At 41.8% G+C, this 24,597-nt stretch overlaps 1 protein-coding gene across 1 annotated transcript; it reads right to left on the bottom strand.

Annotated features, from left to right (window-relative positions):
* Positions 1-4,152: 4,152 nt before the first annotated feature.
* LOC133345887 (amiloride-sensitive amine oxidase [copper-containing]-like) lies at positions 4,153-24,272 on the bottom strand. Its single transcript, XM_061556970.1, has 5 exons — positions 23,916-24,272; positions 11,218-12,884; positions 8,490-8,775; positions 7,729-7,861; positions 4,153-6,434 (listed from the first exon to the last, which is right to left on the bottom strand). The coding sequence occupies exons 2-5, from the start codon at positions 12,842-12,844 to the stop codon at positions 6,147-6,149; spliced, it is 2,334 nt and encodes a 777-aa protein (XP_061412954.1). The 5' UTR covers positions 12,845-12,884; positions 23,916-24,272; the 3' UTR covers positions 4,153-6,146.
* Positions 24,273-24,597: the final 325 nt, after the last annotated feature.

Below are 24,597 nucleotides of genomic sequence, written 5' to 3'. Positions count from 1 at the left end.
CATGAACGACGCTATATAAAATTAAACATTATTTACTTTGATTAGTTAGGCACAACCAGCACAAATATCTAATTAAAATAAAATATGTACTTTACAGTGTGTTCACAAATGGGGCTCATTACTTTTGCTTTCCATGAGGAATATTATTTTATTCTTTCCCTTCGACATGACTCTACCGACAGAACCAAGAATATGAATCCCTGGAGTCACGAAAGCTTTAAATCGAACTTTAACAATAGTTATGAACCTTTTTTAGGGTCAGGAATGAAATGAAGTGGTGGTAGGATGTTAGGCTTGATAATATAGCATCCACAGATCATATGTAGTAATGTGTACACACAAAGGTACAGCATGCATTTACAAACTTTTATTAATGTTTCTGAACCATGTCCTGTTATTCTCACAGATTTATATTTGGGCAGATGGACAATTGCTACCTAGAGAAGCACCCCGCCAAAGCACCTATCTATCAGCTCTAGCCAAAACTTTTGCAAAATTTGGAAATCTGCCAACATTTAAATTGCAACCATAATATTGCGTATATTTTCATGGAACTTTTAATTATTAATATGTGAATACAATTGTTGAATGTTTGACCCTGTTCTAGCTCAAACGCATTGTGTTTGCGATACATTCTTCATACTTATCAGCCATCATCCACTACGATCTCTCCTGCGGTGTATGGGTTTTAAGTTCTGGTTTAATCTGGTCAGGTTTAAACAATGTAAATGGAAATATAGTCGGTTATAGCAGGAGAGAGGAAGACTCACCCTCAGGATAGTAATGTGAAATTTTATGCACTGGATTGTGACCCTCATCGCTACCTTGAGCATGGAAACACTGCGTTTGCTCGATATTGTGATGTTTAGGGAGTTGGTCATTCAATTAATCACTGATGATGATGGTGGTTATATAGTAATTACAGTCATGGAAATGGTGGTGAATAACCTTGTGATGTTGGAGCACCAATTATGCAATGCATGGGATTTTTTGTTTAGTTAATACTTTTGCAAGGCTTGAAGCCCCAAATTCCCCCTACTAGATCTGCCACTTGGAATGAATATTCCTAATCAAATCACGTTTGAATACAGTACTTGTTGACATCACCAGCTATTTTGACTTACAATTTGCCCAATAAAATGTTTCCCTCACTGTACGTGACTTTACCGAAAGACTCAAAGAATATGAATTCCTGCATTCACGATAGCTTTAAGTCAAGATGTAATCTTTTTTTGGTTCTTTCGGTAAAGTCACGTAGGTATAAAATAAAATAAATCACAACGTTTCGGGCGCAACACAAGCGTCCGTCATCACGTGGGAAAGCATGGTCTGCTGCTGAGGCAGACTGTTTTAAAAGGTTTGAAATGGGTGTAGCCCAAGGGTCATATATACCTACGTGACTTTACCGAAAGAACCAAAGAGTATGAATACTCTTAGTTCTTTCGGTAAAGTCACGTAGGTAAAAAATGAAATTAAAATTAATAAAAATTTAAAATAATAAAATCACGACGTTTCGGAGGCAACACAAGTCTCCGTCATCAGGTGGGACCATCACAGCCAGATTTGCTGCATCAAGTGAGGCAGGGATTCAAGATGCAAGCTCTTAAATACAAGTTAAGGGGGAGGAGAGGGGGGGGAGCTTATCAGAATGTGGTAGCCAATGAAAGGAACGTATCGGGAGGGGGGGCGGGGCTAAAAGAGAGCACGAGGTGCTCGTAGGCGTCGAAGTGTTTGTGCGCAAGTCCCTGTTGGTGCACATGATAACGTATTGAAAGGGGGGGGGGGAGCGGGGCTAAAAGAGAGCACAGGGTGCACGTGCACGTGGACATGCCTGTGCACAAGCACCTGTTGGTGCACATGATAGAAAAGAACGAAAATGCCCATGTTTATACCAGTGTTGGCTGACAATAAAGAGAGTACTGTTAAACGCTGGGGATGTTAACATTCGGTAAAGTAAAATAGTGCCTGTCAGATAAGATGGTCCAAAAATAATGTAGTTAAATCTTTTTTGCATGGTTAATAACATCTTTCTAATGATTACTAAGTTTGTACCCATCATCACGGTTGAAATTATGCCTGTGTTTGTATATCTGAATGACTTCGTGTACAAACCTTTGATGGTAGCCAGAGGGTTTGCAGAGCACCTTGGTCTCGGAAAAAACAATATCATGAGAGCCCACCGCGTTGTAGCAATGATCGGCAATGGCGGAAGATTCAATTTTGCCGTGTTTCAAATCTGACTTGTGCTCGCGGACACGATCAGAGACATGACGTTTCGTTTCCCCAATGTAACAGTCACCACAGCTGCAACTCAGTTTATAGACTCCAGGGTATTGCAAGTCAGGGATGACATCCTTCACAGATGGAATTAGATCACGGATTTTATGTACTGTACTGAATCGGACTTGGATCTTATGTTTGTTTAGAATTTTGGAGATCTTTTTGGTCACGCCTTCTATGTATGGCAACGTGATAGTTTTGATCACAGTTTCAAGTGGCGGTTTCTGTATGGTGGGATAAACAGCTCGGCGGATGGTGCGTTCAGAGTATCCGTTCATCCTGAGGGCTCGATGTACATGTCTTAATTCACTGGCCAGGTGGTGTTGATCAGAAATGCCATGAGCTCTGTGGTAAAGCGTTTTGATGAGATAATTCTTTTGAGATGGGTGGTGGTGAGAATCCGGTTTAAAGTAGGAATTTGTGTGGGTGGCTTTCCTGTAGACAGAATGTCCCAAGGATCTGTCAGGTCTCCTCTCAAACAGAATATCTAAGAATGGTAGTTTGCCATCTTTCTCCACTTTCATGGTGAATCTGATGGATGGGTGTCTGGAATTGATGTGGTCCAAGAAGTGGTTCAATGCTGGGAGGCCATGTGGCCAAATGACGAAAGTGTCATCCACATACCTCTTCCACAGGGAAGGACGCAGGGTGGATGTCTGGTTGGCGTCTGATTCAAACTTTTCCATGAACATGTTGGCTATCACTGGTGACAAGGGGGAGCCCATAGGGGTACCCTCATTCTGTTTGTAGAAGGTGCTATTCCAGGTAAAATAAGTGTTGGTGAGGCAATGCCTAACGAGCGCAGGTACATCCGAATTCAATCCATGTTGGACCAAGTCCTCAATTATTGTTAGGGTGTCAGGCACTGAAACTTTGGTGAACAGAGATACTACATCAAAACTGACGAGGATATCATCAGGAGATAGTACCATGTCCTTGACCATAGAGACTAATTGGGTTGAGTTGAGTACTGCCGAAGAGGTCTTGCTTGTGAAGGGAAGCAGAGTGTCTGATAGAAAACGGGCTAGTTTGTACGTAGGAGAGTTGATCGTTGACACGATGGGTCGTAGTGGGGTGCCTTCTTTATGGATCTTGGGAAGACCATAGAGTCTGGGAGGTCTAGCCGCCGAGGGTTTTAGAGAGGGACGTTTGGTTGGTTCGATTAGGGAAGTCGAACTCGTGATGATCTTGTTGGTTTTTGTCGTTAGGCTGTTAGTAGGATTGCTTTTAATTTTGGAGTAACTTCCATCATTAAGTAGGTCCAGGATTTTGTTGTTGTATGATTCTTTATCCATGATGACCATGGCATTGCCCTTGTCTGCCGAGAGGATGACTATATAATCTCTCTTTTTTAAGTTCGCGAGTCAGAGCGTTCATTTTTGCTAATGTTACTAGTGGGTTTCTTAGCATTCTTAAGAATCGTGGCTATTTCAGCTCTTGCTACATCCGCATGGATGTGTCTTATGCCTCTGAGGGCAACATCAACCTGAGAAATGACATCCTCTACTGGTATATATTTAGGGGTGACAGCGAAATTTAGTCCTTTGGCCAGTACCGTTTTCAGATTGTCAGAAATTGGGATGTTACTTGATTAATAACGCTTGACATCCAGCTTTGTGATTTGTGGCTCTTTTTACCTACGTGACTTTAATGAATCCTTGCAGTCACGAAAGCTTCAAATCTAGAACAAAGAGTATGGATTCCTGCAGTCACGAAAGATTCAAATCAAGAATGTAATAGTTTGTTTTGTGCATGGGACAGGTTGAGCATATTAGTTAAATATGAATGTGTATCTCGGCCTCGCTTTGCGCTGCGTTGCAGAGCTAGCTGAGTAGATAACCTCGCGTCTCCAATAAACCCTCAGAGCCAGGGTGAACATCTGACTCCGAACGTCATTTATTGAAATTGAACGAGAGGTAAAACTGGTAAGAAAACAGCACAGATACAGCATCTGTTAATACCCAGAAACACCAACACAATGAATAAACACCACAGCATCATAACATTGTCTTATGAATGATAAATTTTGTTATTGCAAGTTTGAATCCACTTACTCGATTACAGGTAAGTCACAACAAGGCAAGCTGCAGGCTTTATTGTCAACTAGGCCCCGCATTCATCGTAACAATTTAACAGCATTATAAAGGTCCTAACATTATAACAGCATTATAAAGGTTCTTCTAACATTATAGCAACATTGCCAATATTATAAGAACACAAACGAACTTACAGACAATGCTTCCCAAAGTCCCACAACGGACAACTGCAGCTGGCTTCACTGGGCCGCGATGTGTGCCGCCATCTTGAATTATGTCTGTAATGGCCGACGCCCGTGGTTCAGCGGAAATCTAAAATCGCAACTTCCTCGTCACGTGACCACCCCCAGCATCAAAAACAGGAAATTCCTGTGTACACACGCCCCACATCTGCCGTGAGGCAGAACAATGTGAATACTGCTTCATTTTCTTACAGCTGAAAGCACGCCAGTTAACTTTTAGTAGTCGTCTTGTGATGTGTATTTTTAAAATCCGGTCCACACGTGTAAAAAGAACATGCATCATGATTACAGTACACTAATTCAGTACATTTGAAATATTTTACATTGTAAAAAAAATTACTTTGAATGTAAGGTTTTTGTTTACAGTATTAAAACACCAGCAGGCAACTACCAATTAACAGAGAATATTTAAAACACATAAAAAATATACTAATTTCAGTAAACATGCATTGTGCAGCATACAGCACATACCTGCAACCATACCTACTATAATCACCCAGGAATGTCCTTAACACTCGTGACGTCACTCCACATCGACCAGCCCCCCTCAATAATCATAAGCAGGTGACGTCCTCCAAATGGACACCACCCCCCCCCTCCGATTATTACCTATGCCTGTGCACCGCTTGTGATGTCACTCAAGGTCGACCAGCCCTCCTCAGTAATAATCATGAGCAGGTCACGTCCTCCACATGGATCCGCCTGTCATTAATAATCATAGTGGGTGACGTCACTCCTCATGGAGAACCCCCCTCATTAATAATCATGAGCAGGTGACGTCACTCAACATCGAACAGCTCCACCATTAATAATCATGAGCAGGTGACGTCCTCCAAATGGACCCCCCCCTCATTAATAATCATGAGCGGGTGACGTCACTCCTCGGCGTCAACTTACAACCCTCACTACAAAGGCAGAATCCTCACGTCACCGATCTCTGTAATGCTATTGAGACATCAAAGTAAAAAGGACGTCATGATGAACACAGGATTATTACCTTAAAATGAAATAGGTCTGTGTCACCGCGCCCTCACACATTGCACACGCATTGATGCAGTTAATATCACGTCGCACTCTGCTTTTCGCTTGCAAGTTTCAGATTTACTGCAATACACCTGTCCTTGGATAGGCAAAAGGCGAGTTGAATGATGTTTGAGCAAACGGTTATTTTGACAATGAGAACTAAAAGTGTCATTTACATAAAAAGTATATAAAAACACTGCACCAAATAAAAGCATATAGCAGTTGCAACATTCTGATTCTATGACATTTCGTGATTGTGCATAGCCAGATAAGACACAATCATTTGCATTGAAATAGAACACTCAATGGTGAGCATATTCCATCTCATTATTTGATTGGAGTCGGCAGATTAAGTGGCTGGCAAGTAAATTATCACGACAATTGAGCTATCATCTGTGAGATTATATAATTCTAAACTATGGAGGTTGTAAAGTGTTCCATTTAAAATAGTATGCATTATGTTTAATATGGAGTATATGGGTGGGTTATAAAGTTTTTTTCTCCAGAACAACCCTCATTTCTCTAGATGAGCAAGATGGATTTGTGGTGTCCGTGTTTGCACCATTTACACAGGAGTGCACGTCCCGTTGTAAGATAGTGGCTGAATGTTGGGCAGGCAGACGCTGGGCTCAATGGGGCTCTGGTCCGTCCACCAGGACACGACAGGCTTTCCAGAGCTGTGGGGCCCTGGCCGCAGGATCACGATGTCCCTCGAGGCCACTGATGGGTCCTCGTCGAAGAAGTTGAACGGCCGGAAGAAGAAGCCCACAGCATTTCCCGACGTGGCCGTGTTGGGGACGTCCTCCGAGTGGGGGATGTGCACGAAGCCCACCGTCACCCAGGCCACCAGGTCCTGAGGAGCATAGTGAAGGTGACTCGAAGTCAGGTAGTTGGACGTATTGAAAGCGCAAAGTAACATGTGACCATTCAAACAAAAAAACGAATTGGTAAATATGACAATAAAACTTGATTTGAAGCTATCGTGACTGCAGGAATTACTCTTTGGTTCTTTCGGTAAAGTCACGTAGAAAGAAATTAAATTAAATAATAGAATACGACGTTTCGATTGCAACACAAGCAATCGTCATTAGGTAGAAAACAAACCTAGTAAGCTTAGAAATATAATGCAATACAACACAGTCGGCTAACACAACAGGCGACACCCAACCTGGTTGATTACGTTCTTCCAAAGATTGCTACATTTGAGACAGAGAAACAAAACAGACACGATGACTTTACCGAAAGAACCAAAGAGTAATTCCTGCAGTCATGAAATCTTCAAATCAATTTTGAACCACCTCTACAGGGGGGATTTAAGTTTGTTTTATCTCTCTCTGTGCGTCTCTGTTTCTCTCTCTCTGCATGTGTGTCTGTCTATGTGTCTCCGTGTCTGTGTTTTGTCTCTCTCAAATTTCACACTTAACTTCGAATTTAGCAATCTTTGGAAGAACGTAATCAACCAGGCTATGCATTAACTGTGTGTTAACCGACTCTCTGTGTTGCACTGCGTTACATTGCCAAAATTTTAATAAGTTTATTTTTTCAAACTTCCTATTTCTCTCTAAAATTTGCCAGGCTTGTATAGGTCCATTTGCTCTTTCTGTCCTCCGGCCGCTACAGGGTGGATTTCCACACAACTCTCTCATTGACATGCTATTTTTTTCTACCCCAACCCCCCCGCTCTCTCTGCCTCCCCCCCTCTCTAAGGCCTCAACACAGAGGCGTTGTTTCTCTGTGTGTCTATGTGTGTGTCTCGCTCTGTGTCTGTGTTGTCTTTGCTTGTGTGTCTGTTTATGTGTCTCCGTGTCTGTGTTTTGTCTCTCTCAAATTTAGCAATATTTGGAAGAACATAATCAACCAAGTAGGGTATTGACTGTTGTGTTAGATGACAATCAATTTCACCAAACATTTTTTACCGCCGAGGAGCGATGTAGAAGCATTGAAGTACAGCACAACAATGCATATTGTTGTACTGACTTCTACTGCCCACATTGTAACCCCACCAGCCTAGCACTTGCTAGTCATCCATCTCCAAATACAATTCAGCCCAAAACCTCCCTTAGCTTAAAAGACCTTTGACTTGGTCAAAGGACCATCACGATTCAGGTCACAACCATTTCATATATTAGCTGCGATTGGGAAGTCACCTCATTCACGATATTTTCGTCATCGTTTACGAAGTCCGGGAAGTAAACTGCTGGGTCCCAGGGGTCATTCTGGTTGTAAATGCTGGTGCTGTACCGCTCCGTCTCCTTGTATTTTGTCACTGCCATCTGGTATCTATTTGAGGAAGAAAATATATCTGAGAAGCATAAAATGTACTACGAGACAAAAGAAAATATGTTACAACTTCCTGTACTGGCAAAATTAAACGTGACCTGTAAACAATGTACCCCCCCCCCCATCAACAGCACACGGTTCCACCAAGTAACCCACTGGCAAAAAGTGTGGCACGCATTGAAGGACATCGGGGGTTCAAATATCGATTGGTGGGGGGGGGGCAACTCTGCCAATTATTCCTTCAGGAATCAATACAATGAGTGCCAATTTGTGGGAAATTAACTGTGGTCTTCCTTTGGAAAGACTGGTTCCAGTTCCAATAATGGACATCTTTGTAGGTAAGATGAGGCATTGGTATGGTGATATAGTGGTTAACACCCATGGTTAATTCAGTGGTGACAGCAGAACACGAGGTCCTGGGTCATCATGTGTCACCAACCCGCACCGAGTAGTGTGGGTGGCGAAATGTGAACTAACCCCCATATGACCACCGAGTGTGGGGAGACCTTCATCCAGCAGTGGACGGACAAAGCGCTGTAGATGGTTATATATGTGTTTTAACAAAGGTATTCTATTCCTCTGGCATAAGTAATACTCTATGACTTATTACTAATAATACTCGACTCACCTGCTCCATGCAGCAGCTTTCTCTTCTTCGCAATCATCAGGCAGAAGTGGCTTGGCATGGCTTGTGAGCTGTATCCGATATCCTCGTGGATGACCCCACTTGTTTTTAGATTTAGAGTTCACAAACACAAGATAAGGCAGCTGGGAGTCGTATTTAAATGCTGCCTCAGTTTCAGTCCTCTTGAGGCTATGGTGAAGCGTGGGCTGTATCTTGGTGCGTCCTGTTTCCCATGGAATGGGAATGTTCTCCAGTTGTAGAGACGCCGTCTGAAAGTTATTTTCAGTCCCTGTCGACATAATACAAGTGAAGGTTTAATATTGTACAAGTATATCACAAAGCGTGAAGTAGTTTAGATGGCTACATATACATGTTTAACTTCTTTCACATTGTGCGTAGCCAACCGTGCTAATTGGAGGTGCAAGGAGAAGGACGACGAACTAAACACAAAACGCGGTTCTGGTTTGTTGTCCTTCCCCTGCACCTCCGATTATGGAGGTTATTGCAGTAGCACGGTGGTCAACTTATTTTTTGCCTCGCAGCAAGGACCCTGGGCTGGGGTTGATGCGGGATTTGGCACCTTTATCGGTGGCGTTTGTTATGTTCTTTGCCGGTTCTCCATCTGTTCCCCCCTGGGTTATCCAGTGTACTCCCATAGCGAAAATCATACAATGGAAATGGTGATGGCCAAACATCCCAATTGCAGTAACCTCCTAACAGAATGTCAGTGTGTATTTTGCAGGTAAATAAGTAACTATTCTTTGGGTCTTTCGGTAAAGCCACTTAGATAGAGAAATTATAAAAGTGATAAAAATAAGAATAATATCACGACGTTTCGATCGCAACACAAGCAATTGTCATCAGGTGAGAGCTGCTGAGGCAGGAAAAAATATATGGCGGGAGCACTGTTAAGACAGGGAGTTACTGTATAAAGGTTTGAGATGGATGTAGCCCAAGGGTCAGTGGGCGGGGCTAGAGATGAAATTTGCATGTAAATGTAAGATAGGAGAAATCTTGATTAACGAAGCTGTGGGGGTGGCCATTGTATTGTGAGAGATTAGCATGTCAATGTAAGAAATTTGCTTGTAAATGTAAGCTCCATGTGGCGATGTTCATTTTTCTATCTATGTGGCTTAACCGAAAGACCCCACATGGAGGTGGCAATGTTCCTCCTCTGGTGGGATAGAGGACGATTGCTTGAGTGGCGATCGAAACATCGCGATCTATTACTTTTTCTACCTACGTGACTTTATCGAAAGAACCAAAAAGTATAGATATTGCCTACTCTGCTATTTCCAGTTGTGTTCCCCCTGGAATAATTTTCTTGCGTTCATACTTTGTACATGACATGTTTTAAATTACTCAAGTAGAAATATGTATTTGTATTTAGATTGAATTGCTTGAATTGCAATTAGAAAACACGGAATGTTTAAAATGTATTCTAATGAAACCTACTGCAATAAAAAAGAAGCACTTTTAAAGAGTTTCCCAAACATGATAATAAAGTCCCTTGTATTCATATTTCGCTTTACAGTATATTATCGCAATAGAAGATGTGTAAAAATATGTACAAATGTATTCCATTGCAGGATATTTAAAGTACCATGAACAAATACAACTCTGTGATAAGTCCATTAAAGTATTCAGTAGCTTCTTCACAAAACCTTTTAAGCACCACCTCCATAATATTTACACAGGAAGTCTCACTAAGTCTCGAGAGAATGTTTCGTTAATCATGTAATGCATACTTGGTATTTGCAACGAATTTGGATTACCCAGAGAAAAGGCACCAATGGAAGATGATAACACGCAAAGATCTGCATAGATGGATTCAATCATCCATTGCTCTACTACCAACTCCCCTTGAGGGCACAACCAATACTGCACTGGAAATAGCAGAAGGTTGCCACTTACCAGTTTAAGCACTATTTAGCTATCAAGAGGTTTAAAACGATAGTGTAGTACAACACATTATTTATTTTTCTCAATTCCATAAAAGTTGCAGCCATTTAAGTGCATGCACAGTGAACACACTCCTTGCATTGGTGAATGTATTCCTAATTTTTAGGCAGTGATGATACATTTAGTGAATCACACTATTTCTACAAAACTATATCTGGGAAGCTATTTGGAAAAAATTAACTATAATTTAACATTACACGTCTTCTTTTTAGGGAAGACAGATTCCACCTAAAATTAGTTCTTGTTGATACGTACCTGGGCTGTGTGTTTTGGGTTTTCCGACATAATCAAAAACAAAACTTTTAAAGTGACTTCCTGAAGTGCCTCAGCAGTGACTGCTCGGTGTGAGATTTAAATAGAACCCCACTGCAGGAGGTCACTGAAAGAGCACCAAGTCACTGAAGGAAATATCAAACACAATGGAAAACCCAGGGCACACAACCTCGGTGCATATGTGCAAAGTTAAAGCTGTTATGTTTTTTTCTGGAGGTGGGGGGGGGGTATGAAGCCATCTCTAAACTGTGTTGGTCATAAAGATAATTTGTCAACACTTCACCACAGAGATCAGTGCAAGTTAGCAAACGGGAGGCCCAGGGCCAAATTAGAACACTTATGTTCGCTCTAACCCGGGAATCGAACGCAGGTTTGCCGGGTTCACAGTGCAGTTCACTAACCGCTGTGCCACCACTCGGCCCTTGAAAGCATAAACCAACACGTTACACCGCATAATATGAAAGTTTACAAGAAAGTATTTGTCATGAAAACCCACCTCCCAAGTCGACGTCCACCTTGTAGTTGAACATGTGCGTGTGCAGATTTCCCAGGACGTGATCGGATATTCTGGTGCCGTACTTGGTGCCGTCTCCAAATAGATAACTCGTCTGGAGGTACCCGGTGGCTTGGGTTTTTGTTTCAATGACTCCATTCTGGTAAAATATGTAGTCTATTAAGTAATCGTAATTGTACACAATATTGATAGTCCTAATCACGAGGACATAGTTGACCAGGCCACCGTAGAATGTGTAACCATTGTTTGAGTTGTTGTCGGTGTGGCGACGCAGGGGCATTCCGGTGTTGTGCTCAAAAATGCAGATGGAGTTTGGGTATTTCCTCGGCTTGTCCGCGTCCACAAAATGGTACGTATCCAAAAACGTCGCACTCTCCGGGCAGTCTATGCCCCTCACCAACTCAAAATTGTCAGCACCAAAGGACCAGCCTGTGTCGATGGCTTTCACCTGCATCCCGATGGGTGTATTTCCAGCATAAAAGGAGACTGCTTCTTGGAGGCTCATCTCATACACGAGTCGCTCATCGTTGTACTTGATGTCAAAGAGCTGTAGACCCGTGAAGGAGATTCTGAAAGCGAACGTCCAGGGCATGTACTGCACAAAGTTCCCGTCAACCTGGTAGCGGTGGCCCTCGGGCTCGTACTGCCGCGGTCCCGCCTGAGGCGTGTCTGCTCTGAAGGCTCCGCGACGATCGTACGCAGCAGCCTTTTCATTGCTGTCCAATTGCTTCACCTTGTTGACGGTTCCTTCATCGTATTTCCGAACAAATTCTTCAATACTGTCAAAAAACTGGCCATAGTAATTTACTTTCATCACGCTCCAATCATCCGGATTTGTGCTGTTGTGATCGATCAGGATTTCAAGGCTCACTGGCTGCAAGTAGAAACCCTCCACTTTTCTCAACAACTGAATCCAGGAATGCCTTTGATTAGATTCCAAACCTCTGATGGGAACGTCTGCTGCAATTAGACACTTGTCTCCACAATTATGAAACCAATAGCCATAACTCTCTTTCAAAACGTGTTCTATTTTGTCCATGATACTGGGGATCAGTTTTATATACAAGGGTTTGTATTCTGGCACTGATGTTGGTCGTGAGCAGAAATTAATTGTGCGTTTCCTTGTTGAGGGATGGTATTGATTGTACCATCTTGGGTTCGGAATTGGACCAACCAAGTATTCTGCAACAGAAACTGAACTGTCAGCACCACGAAAAACCACTGCCTTGGCAACTCGTTCAGGCTTTGGTCCCCCATGGTCCAAGTAATTGAGGGCTTCTCTTTTTGTTGGGTTGTGGAGCTCAATCATGTAGATGTAATTGTTTTGTATTGTTGCTTTTGTGACTGGGACAATATTGAGCGGCTTTTGATTTAGCAGGAATTTGTGTACAGCTGTTAACTCTGCAGGGGATAGGTCAGAAAAAATTTCTATGGCTTTGTGGTTGGGCATCCATTTATTATGAGTGGAATTAGTGGGGCATGTTTTTGGAGGCTGTGAACTTTGGCTCATCCATACGAATACTGCCATGAGTATCACGCTTGATAAAAAAAAAAACAACAAGCAAAAAAGCACCCTTAGTCTTGTGACGAATTTTGGTTGCTTCGCCATTTCGGCCGATTTTGTGAATCCAACCCTGGCTTGTTGAAATCTGAAACGGTAAGTTTTAATTCATACTTTTGTTATTTAAAGAAAGTTCGAAGAATGCTAATTTTAAATACAAACATTTCACACACTTTAGTACTTTAATTTATTAACGATTAATCAACATGGATTTGTTACAGCATGTAAAACTAGATTTGTGATACAGTATTGTAAAATATGTATTCTTAAAAAAAACTCCACGATGCGAATTAAATGTTTAAATAAACTCCTTTTAAAAAGGTTTTTTTCAAACAACGGTTTTATTAACTCATGGTCGAGAAGTACGTCAATGGCGCCTGAGACACGCGGCGCCTGCTTTTTGTGCGACCCAATTCCACATTTTAGGGACCGCGGCGTTTTTGACCAACACAAATATATATAAATAATTAGGCATCATTACAAAATTTGTATTGCTTTAAAGTAGAGAATTCATAGATTAATTGTTGCCGATTTTGATAAAGGCATGTATTGTTACCGGATTTGAGTATGTGTGCAAAATATGAAATTGATTAGACAACGGGAAGTGGACAAAATTTTGATTACAAGATTTGACCACGACAAACAGAGGAATCAAGTTAAGTAAAACCATTGAATAAAATCCCAGCTTGTGGGACTTATCGGGGGCAGGTCTATTCTGAAAAAAAATCGGCTAGCCACAATTTTAATTACAATCCGAGTAAAAACAATAAACATGTTAATTAAAGACAGTTCCACGCATACAATATATATATAAAAGTCATAAATTGTGGGTTTTTGTGGCTCTCCAACGGTGGGGTTCACGTAAAAAAGCCAGTTACCACGCTGTAAGCCCCGCGGTCAGCAAGCGCTATTTCTTTTTCACATCCGTCAACTTTAAATTAGTTTAATTTACGATTTAGTGCGATTTTAGTGCGCTTGACCATTATTTATTTATTTATGACGCGTGCACGACCATACCAACGCACGCGCCTTTCCTGGGGGGGAACATTTTCTTTCGTGTTCAAAATGCGAAAAAATATTCATTGTGTGATGTCTGCCCCACCCCGATGCATGCAGTTATTACTACTGTAGGACTCGTACAAGGGTTGTCTTTCTCTCCTCTTTATTTTCCTCTTAAGAGTCCACCTTCGCCACGCCACCGCTCCGCATCTCGGCGCGGCCTCGCTCCACTCCGCGTCTCTCTGCTGCGCCACCGCTCCGCATCTCTCCATGCCCTCTACCTCACTATCGCTACGCTTGTCGTCTCTACGGTTTCTCCTACTCTGCATCCTTCCGATGCATGGCTACCCTGGTTGCTCACTGCGTTCTCGCTACCACGGTCTCTCCGTGCTTTACGCTACTAACACTGTCTCTACGCTTTACTCTACTATCACTTGCTCTGTGACTCTCCGGGCACCGTTACTGCAGCTCCATCCACGACGCCGACTCGTACAGGACTCCCTTCTCTCCGTTGCGCTCTGGCTTATATCCCCACACCAATTAATCTCCCTAATTATCTCTACCCCTCACTTATCGCTCGCCCCCTGGCCCCCCGTGTCACGTGGGCTTGTTTTCGCCGCCGGAGCGATGCCAGCTAATGCCCAATTACCTTTCCAACCAATTACTGGCCTGTGTCCTCCTGGCTACCCTGACACCTGTTTCAACCCTTAACGACCCACTTCGCCTAAAGTCACAAGAACAACCATTACCTCACATCACCCCACTGTACTGTGCTTGCTTGCATAGCAACAGAGGCAGGGGATGCGTGGCGTGCTATACTCAAGCCCTACACTACTATACAGTTGCTAGATGTAGCAGGTACCACCACAGTCGGTATGCACTGCTGTAATCATAGCAGGTACCACCGCAGTCAGTATTCACTGCTGTAATCATAGCAGGTACCACCACAGTCAGTATTCACTGCTGTAATCATAGCAGGTATCACTGCACGGGACTAGGCCTCACCACGCCACTCTGTCAGGTGAGTACTTTGTGCTATAGAGTCGATAAATACTGTTATAGAGTCAGCATGCACTGCTGTAATCATAGCAGGTACCACCACAGTCAGTATGCACTGCTGTAATCATAGCAGGTACCACCACAGTATGCACTGCTGCAGTGAAAGTAGGTACCACCACAGTATGCACTGCTGTAATCATAGCAGGTACCACCACAGTCAGTACGCACTGCTGTTACATTTTTAAGAGTAGTTTTTGGAATATTTTAAAGACCCGGGCAACGCCGGGTACTTCCTGCTAGTGTGCAATAAAATACATCGGTGTGTGTAGTTCACATGCGTCTAAGTGTACAGTGAAAACGTTACAGGTGAAAACTAGGAAAGCAGGCACAACGAATAATCATCGAGAGTTAGGGATAATCATCTCTTTCATTCAGATCTGTATATAACTGCAGGACTTCTAACTCTTAGCACAGGACAGTCGACCGCCGCACCTACAACCTAATTGGTCCCTGGACGATGGTCGTAAGTGGAGCCGTAGTAAGTCGAACCCTTATTCCCATCGGCACAATGTTATACATTGGGGTTCCGTTCCTAGAAACCCATTACGTACCATAAAAATACCAAAATGGACACGAAAACAATTTAAAATAACTCAAACAAACATTTATTGTAAGTTAAAATAACATTTAACAATATTTATTAAGTAAAAACAAAGACTTAGTGGTCGTCCATAAATGACGTCACGCACCTAGGGGGGGAGAGGGGTGCGACATTTATGACGACGTGTGACGAGGGGGGGGGGTTTGAGAAATCTGACGTCACGTAAAAATGCGCAACTTTAAATAAATATGAACAACACGTTCTACTTAATTAAATATAATTGTTATAACAACACAAATTTTGATTAATTTTCATTATTCACTATTTGATTATTAAAATTTACTAACGTCAGCTTTTATTTATTCTATGAAGGAGCATTTTGCTTCTCCATGGGAGAATGGAGAAGCATACATTTTGTACATTTTTTGAATGATTGTTATTAAACATTTTGATTTTAATGATTCTACAAGGGCTTTTCATTCTGTGGAATATGTGATTATAATAATGGTACTCTCCATTTTGCTTCGTTCTGCTACAAAGTTCCAAATATTTATATATATAAAATTACGTTTAATGTTTTATAATTATAAGATAATTTAAATATAATATTCTGAACATCTGCAGTTTTAGTTAGACGTTGAATATTTTCAAGTGAATTTTATGCTAAATTGCATCTTTCCATCGCCTCCTTTTTAATACATGTTTTCTCCTACAACATCCCAGTGCAGCACCACATTAAATATGCACTACAATGACAATAGTTTAAAGTGATTTGAAGAATGTTTTCTTTTCAAAATGTAAATATGGTTTGGGGGGTGGCAGAGCTTTGTGACGTCATATTTTAGGGGGGTTTGACTTTTTGTGACGCCGTGTGACGAGGGGTGGAGGGGGGTTAAAAATAGGCCAAAATCGAGTAACGTAATTTATGGACGGCCCCTTTGATTTGAAAACCCTTAAGTACACTTTCTGCACATGCATCACATTTCCTCTTCTCGGACAAAGTGAAAGGCGAAAAAGTTTCAAAAGTAGAAGGACATTTACAAAGAAGTGAAGAGCGTTGCAAAAGAGACGCTGATGCATTCGCTTACAGCGCAGCTGCTGACTATCGGGCTATAACTCTACATACGCGTGCAGTAGAATAGCAAAGCAGCGTCATCAATCGACTCGGCGTTAGTAGCAGTCTAGGTGGTAGTAGATACGAGCTGTGGTCGTTACTGTGGGGGTCTTAATTACTCTAAGAAAGGACGCAAAAGCCGTCGTAAGTCGGGGGTCACCTGTACGTATAACTGTCAATACGGTCCCGTTTCATTGTGCCATTGTTTTATATATTTTTAACTGGTGCCATTTTAACCTAACACCGTTAGCGTTGAGGCCAAAAGCAAAGTCAACTCACGGTTCTGTGTGCTGTGAAATAATGTCGAGGGTACACCGGCTCCCCAAACTTTTCCCCAAACTCTTCCCCACCCTTCCCCCATTGCCCTCGAACTTTAACCCCCCTCCCTCTTCCACTAACGTATGAAGTACATTTTAAATTAACTCTTTTTGAATGTTCCAATGGATTGTATGATTGCGTAACACATTTTGAATTGTAGAGTATGTATAGAATTTGTAAAATATTCTATTTCACACTTTTTTTTAATTTTAGATCGGGTTTTTTCTTAGCAAAACCTGATAAGCGAGGTGTGAAATCCGGTTAGCCAGGGTTTTACTTGGACGGCACTGTTACGTGCAATATACATGTGTAGAGCAGAGAACAATCTTTAGGAAAAATGTTCGTGTATAATTTCAGTCTTTAAATGCTACATTTACCAGTAAACTTACAAAGTATGTTTTCGAGCGAATATGTGGGATTTTATCTCTCAACACTTATGGATTTTGCACTTACAAGCTGATGATGCACAAAGAGCTCTAAGGCATCCAGCATAAACGGTGATCCATAAAAAACGAATTATGATCATTTTTCATAAATTTGGCAATCCACTTATGGATGAATAATTTTGGCTCGATTAATCAAATGTGGTTGTATTCTTTTAATGGGTACTTAGACAGTGAATAGTGCACTGTCCTCTGAATCATGCGACTTGTTGAAACAATTTTTCTAACTAGAAACTATTTTTCTTTTACCAGCTCTTTTGGAGAAGCGACCTACAGTGGGAGAAGCAGTGGAGGTGGCCAAAAATATGAGACAAGAAGGCTCATATGATCGAGTCGCTCACTTTTATGAAGAGATGCCGCGACACCAAGGAAATACCGATCGCATTTACACTGTCATCTGCTGCTGTCACTTCTCCTAATGCTCATCTTACATTAACAGGCTTAATGTCTCACTAACACAGCCATCGTTGCTCGTTTTCCTCGATGTGGCGGTGGTTTTCATTTTTCTTACATTGACATGCTAATCTCTCACAATACAATGGCCACCTCTACAGCTTCGTCGTCGTGGAGGTAGCTCAGCTCTCCGATCTTACATTTACATGCACATTTAATCTCTAGCCCCACCCACTTCGCTTATGACCCTTGGGCTACACCCATCTCAAACCTTTATAACATCCTGCCTCAGCAGCTATCCTGCTATATTTTTTCCTGCCTCAGTAACTCTCCCGCTGTATGTTTTCACCTGATGACGATTGCTTGCGTTGCGATCGAAACGTCGTGATATGTTTATGATTTTTCTATCTACGTGGCTTTACTGAAATACCCAAAGAATATGAATTCCTGCAGTCACGAAAGCTTTAAGTCAAGATATTAAGCTAAGAATGTGTGTGTGTGTCCTGCGTGTGATGTCACTCCACATGAGGCCCATCCCCCCCGTGTGACGTCACTCCACACGAGGCCCACCCCCCGCCCCTCATTAATATTCATGAGTGGGTGGATTTTTATACGAACGCAGAGAAAGGTCGAGCTGAATCAAATAATTCATTACGCAACGTCGCTTCAAATATGACGTTTCTTTACAGAACGTGACGGTAGAAATAAATATACGCAGCACAGTGCTACATCCGTACGTGACGTCACTGAAACAGAGCCCCCCCTCATTAATATTCATGCCACATGGAAATTTACACTAACGCACAAGGTCACGCACTCCACATACCACACCCCTCCCCTCATTAATAATCATGAGCGGGTGATGTCACTCTACACATCTTACCCCTCCACAATAACCATTAACGGGTGACGTCACTTCACATGGGGCACCCCCCCCCCCCACACTCATTAATAATCATGAGCTGAACTATTTTCGTTTGAATATTTCAGATTTACTGCAATATACATCCGTCCTTGGACGGGTAAAAAAGCTAGTTGTAAATAATACAATATTTTATACTGCAGAGTATTGGAACTAAAAGCTGACAGATAAAATAGTGTGCTGTGCTGTAAAATATATTCACACTCATCAGTGTCGTCTTTGGTGCAGCCATAAGGTTGTATTGCCCACCAAACACCACAGCTCCGTAACATATAGTATGATGCTGCGCGCTGATTAGCCCAGATAAATGTAAACAAACATTCCGTCTATTTTTCTGCTAAAAAACTAAATTGTTGACGACTTGATTCAACGTGTTCTATTTAAAGACGTACCCATCGGAAACCGCTCAATTTAAAGATTCCGTTATTTTTTTATTAAAAAGGACGAAAATAATGAACTTACTCTATGGGCGGAAGCTCCTATCTTTGACCGTTTTAGAATCATTCAAATTTGAACATAATAAAATACACATCTTTTTTGTTCAAAATCGCTTGAATCGTAAACATCTCAAAAACAATAAAAGATAGAACAATGGTTATCGCTTTAATCGTATTTGCTGTTTAACGTTCTATCAAAGTAAAACACCGTGATCTCATATTTTGAAGGGTTTCTAAATGATACAAGGCACAAACATGTTTATGGCGCAATTCAAATCCAGATTTGGGGGCTTTAAAATAAAATATCTCGGATTTTAGAGTGTTCCTGTTGTCTGTGTCCTAAAAGCTCCTTATGTACCAAATTTCAGCTTTCTACCTTTTCAGGAAATACCCTAGAGGTATTTGAGACATACAGATTAAGGTATGTATTTATATAGATAGCTGTAGATGATAAATGTTGTTTTCTATTGTCTGTGTATTTATGTATTACTGTACTTAACTTACATTGTTTTAACCATAAAAATCATAGTACACGTGTAGTACTGAAACTTCCTATATGGATTATTAGAATGTCGAGTTATTTTTGTAACTACTTTGTTATAAGGGAAGCATATAAAAACATTCGTAAATTCACTTATGGATTTAAATCTTAGCTTAAAGTTGGTATGGTACAGCTTATTTGTCGCAGTCAAAATCAAACCATTATTTATCGTTATATTTTTTGTCATATAATAAAGCGCTGCAAATATCAGTTTGTTTGCTATCCTGACAAATACCTCAACTTGGCTTGTTCTGAATTTTAATTAGGATAGAATAGTCGTGGAGATGTCATGGAGTAAAATATAGTTATAAATCATTTATGTGATTAGAGAATAGACACTGTGAGGTGAGCGGAGCTGTAGACAAGAGGTGAAGATGACCTCAAGAGAAAATGTAGATAATGTCGAGAATGTTTTGAGAAATGCGGGTAGAGGGTATCTCCAGAAGAATGCAACCGACTATTTACGAATACAATTACCCAAGAATGTCGGTGTGTAACGCGCGTGACGTCACTCCACGTCAACCAGCCCCCCTCATTAATAATCATGAACAGGTAACGTCCTCCAAATGGCAATCCCCCAACCATTAATAATAATTAACGGGTGACGTCACTCCACATGGGGGGGGGGGGGCGAGGCGCCTCCTCCCCCCTCCTCGGCGTCAACTCACAACCCTCACGACAAAGGCAGAACCCTCACTACAAAGGCAGAACCCTCACGTCGCGCAATCTTCGTCACACTATTGAGACATCAAAGTAAAAAGGACGTCATGATGAACAAGGGATTATAACCAAAAAATGTGTCACCGCGCACTTACAAATTGCACACGCATTGATGCAATTAATAACACGTCGCGGTCTGCTTTTCGCTTTCAGGTTTCAGATTTACTGCAATACACCCGCCCTTGGACGATATAGGGTAGTTAGCATTAATAGCACATTGTCACCGAAACCGAAAATACAATATAACAACAATCTATTTGAAAATAACTACACATTTGGACAATCAGCATTACAGTGTTGTACAATGTAATAACTTACATATAAACAAAGCAACAATGATGAATATCAATTCCTCAGACAGGAGAATTAATCATCACATTAGCAGCAATTGATATTTTTAAACGGCCATTCAGACATTACTGGCCAGTGAATCCCAGTACGCGATAATGCACAACACGTAGCAGCTATAGAACCTGTAACAACGAATAGTGATTATACTTGTAGCATTAATTTATCGGTTGCGTTCATGGTGGTAAAATGTACAAAGTTACATTATTTAAATGTTTCCAAAACACAGGTCGTGTACGCAAAAAAAGATTGCTCTATAGAGTATACGAAAATGGCCCAATGATCGAGTGCCTTAGAGACATGTAGGATATGTATTTATTGATAGATGTCAGCGAGATGACAAATGCATCTTCCGACTGATATGACGTGTAAAACTGGGCCAATACCTCATTCTAATCGAACACTCAAAAATTCACTGATGCCCATCACATTACGCGGGCACTCACGTTTACGTGGCCTAGTGATCATGAATGGTTGAGTTGTGTTAGTGGGGTTTTATGGAGCATGAAGTAGATTAATTGGAGGAAGGGCGGGAAATATATGGATACATGTTTAGCCTTGGGGACACAGGAGAAGATGTAATATAACGACTGACGGGGGGAACCCGGTTCGGGGATCTCGCTCATAGGATGGTCGCGAAGAGCTCGGCCCTAATCGCGGAAAGGAAAGGGTGCGTACTGACGAGTATTGGGGGAGAAGAGCGAGTTAGGGTAGCAGAGGAGATATGTCTTCCTGGTATAATAATCATCATTTCGACTTGTGATGCGCACGGTATTCGCTCACTTTCATAGAGAGAGATCGAATCAAGAGGCGCGAGGAACCGCAGGCACGCTAGAAGGCAGCCACATGGTGATCTGACACGAAAATTAGCTCAAGCTCTGCGGTCATCCATATATGAAAGCGTTATTGGCCAATTCATGAGTGTTTACATGTGGGAGCAAACTAGAGCACGCGGATAAACCCATGCGTGCGTGTGGGAAGCACTCTTATTCCATACAGACAACAGGTGGAGTCCATATGTTGGCTGTACTGCTTGATCCTGGCGAGCCAGGGTATTCCGCCTTGATGCCCACGGCGAAGGGCGTTTCACACACATGTTTGAGATCCCCCAAATCTCGCTTCCACTCCTCCTTGATGCCCACGGCTAAGGGCGTTTCACACACATGTTTGAGATCCCCCAAATCTCGCTTCCACTCCTCCTTGATGCCCACGGCTACGGGCGTTTCACAAACGTTGTTTGAGATGACCCAACCCTCGCCTCCACTGCTCCTTGATTATCTATTTATTTAAACACTGTGTCAGTGTGAAAAAAACTTATTTGCTTTTTTTAGAATTTATATTCCAGTAGTTTTCCCCCTAATCTGGGAATTAGTTCATTGATTAATGGAATCTCGTGTCGAATTCCTGCCGTAATTGGTGGCATATCGCACCGGCGCACCATTTCCACAGGACTAGTCATCGTGGTGCACCCCAGATTATGAGATCCGCGAAATGGTCCCTCCCATATCACCGAGGATTACTGGGATTTTGATGTACGATCTATTCTGCTGTACTACGTATGACCGCTCATTAATTGGCTGAAAACGTATTCATTTAGAGAAAACCGCAGAGCCTGGACAATTGTTGGTGCAGACTCACTGCTTGGCTGCCTTTCAGATTGTCTGTGGTTTCTCGACAATCGCAAGATGTAATTTACGTGAACCACACGAGATACAATTAACCAATCAATAGTATTATTACAGTTAGGTGATGAAGGACTCATGGCGCTTGGCCGGCCTCTTGGAATCACCATTATAACAGATTATGGATTTTTACGTACTACGTTTCAATGGAGGTATCGGTTGATATCGAAGCAATGATAGGTCAGGAAAGATGTCTCAGTAAACTCACCAAAAAGTGCATATCTCGATCCTTTATTTTCCAGCATTTCTCCCATTGTATTTACCAGAATCCATGCTTCAACATTTGTGTCACATCGTTTTGGATCAAAGCACCTAGTGCGGACCACTGCTCCCCACCCCAACTCAACAGTGCTGTACTATGCAATGATGACAACACACTTTGGTGTGTCCTCATACACTGATGGATGAAGGGCATTGTGCAGGGGTCGGAAATCTGTGGCTCCGGAGACGCATGATGCTCTTTAAGGACTGCTTCTTGACCTTATTTATTAAGGGCCACCATCTCGTATTCAGATGCATTGCGGTTCCTGAAATATTGTGAGTTTTTTTACGCATTCGAAAAAAATGGCTGCTCTTGTTATTTTGGTTGCCGATCCCAGGTGATGGGAGTTACCTGACCATACTTGACCACACTGGTCAGTGCGGGTTGGTAAATGGGGGAGGGTGAAGACTGGTTTATATATCATCACTGATGTTAGCTATACAGCCATTTTGTCAATCCACTGCTGGATGAAGGCCTCCCCACTTCCTTCAACTGAGAATCCCCAAACTGTAGAACCTATCTGTGAACATACTCTTTGGTTATTTTGGTAACGTCACGTAGATAGAAAATTAATAGATCACGACGTTTCGATCGCAACACAAGCAACCGTCATCGGGTGAAACAAACAAAGCAGGAGAACTACTATCTGTGAACATTTTGTATTGATAAACCTATCAAAACCACCACACCTTTAAATACCTCTGAAAACATTAAAGGCAGGCTTTTTTTGTATTATCAGATCTCATTTATAAATCACAATGTGACAAAGCCGCCATTTATAAACATGCGGTTCCATTATTTAACAAAAGTAACATTGCATTTTTTTTTAACATGTATACCTGATTAAGTGCACTTAGTATCACATGCCTTGTTGAGTTTTTAGCACACTTAGCGGAGAGCTTTGAGCCGTTGCATAACACTCAACCTTCAGTTCCTGCTACTGCAGCGGTTTCAATAGAATAGCAACTTGACATATAAGACCGCTGCAATTGTAAACACAATCATGGTCAGTATGCCTCGCTCTGTTTACAAATACATCCACACAGCACACGACTTGTGTGTTGAGATCCTTGCAGCAGCAACAGCGACACAAACAAGCCCGTTCCACTCGAAACGCCCTTATTTTCACACGATAATAATAATCACGTGGAATGAACGGAATGTTAAATTATCACATTTTACACACGGTGCTAAAACAAAACAAAAAACCACCACCATATAATTCACGTCGTAAACACCAAACGCTATTATACTCTCCCTCGAGACGATCACCTATAGTTATTACACGCTGTGACTGTCAGGCCGGTGTGTGTGTGTGAGTGCGAGCGATTGCTGCTCACCCGAGTCGGATTTTGTTTTGGTCCACGCGCTTGCCCCAACTCACTCAATCGCAGTGCGCCGAGCGGCCGCGCGTTCAGAAAAATGTTCACATCCACAGCGTGACGTCACAACGCAATCACACCACCCCCATCCCGCATCGAGGTGAAGATTTCTTATTCTTGGTTCTTTCGGAAAAGTAACGTAGATAGAAAAAAATGTATAAAAAAAGTAAAAGAAAAAGTTATTACTTTTAAGTAATTATAAAATAAAGCAATTATTTTTCGGTAAAGTCACGTAGGTATAAAATAAAATAAATCACGACGTTTCGGGCACAATACAAGCAATCATCATCAGGTGGGAAGAAAACATGGTCTGCTGCTGAGGCAGACTTTTAAAATGTTTAAAATGGGTTGACGCTTATGTTGCGCCCGAAACGTCGTGATTTATTTTATTTTATACCTGACCCTTGGGCTACACCCATTTCAAACCTTTTAAAACAGTCTGCCTCAGCAGCAGGCCATGCATTCCCACCTGCTGATGGACGCTTTTGTTGCGCCAGAAACGTCGTGATTGATTTTATTTTATACTTATGTGACTTTACCGAAAAAAACAAATAGTATGGATTCATGCAGTCACGAAAGCTTCAAATCAATATCAACATTTTTATTTTATTTTATTTTTCTATCTACGTGACTTTACCGA

Source organism: Lethenteron reissneri, chromosome 23 (assembly GCF_015708825.2).
Source record: "Lethenteron reissneri isolate LAM-NWPU_2019-01 chromosome 23, ASM1570882v1, whole genome shotgun sequence".
In the NCBI taxonomy this organism is placed as follows: Eukaryota; Metazoa; Chordata; class Hyperoartia; order Petromyzontiformes; family Petromyzontidae; genus Lethenteron; species Lethenteron reissneri.
Note: the sequence above shows the minus strand (reverse complement) of the source record. Positions and strands in the feature narration are given on the sequence as shown.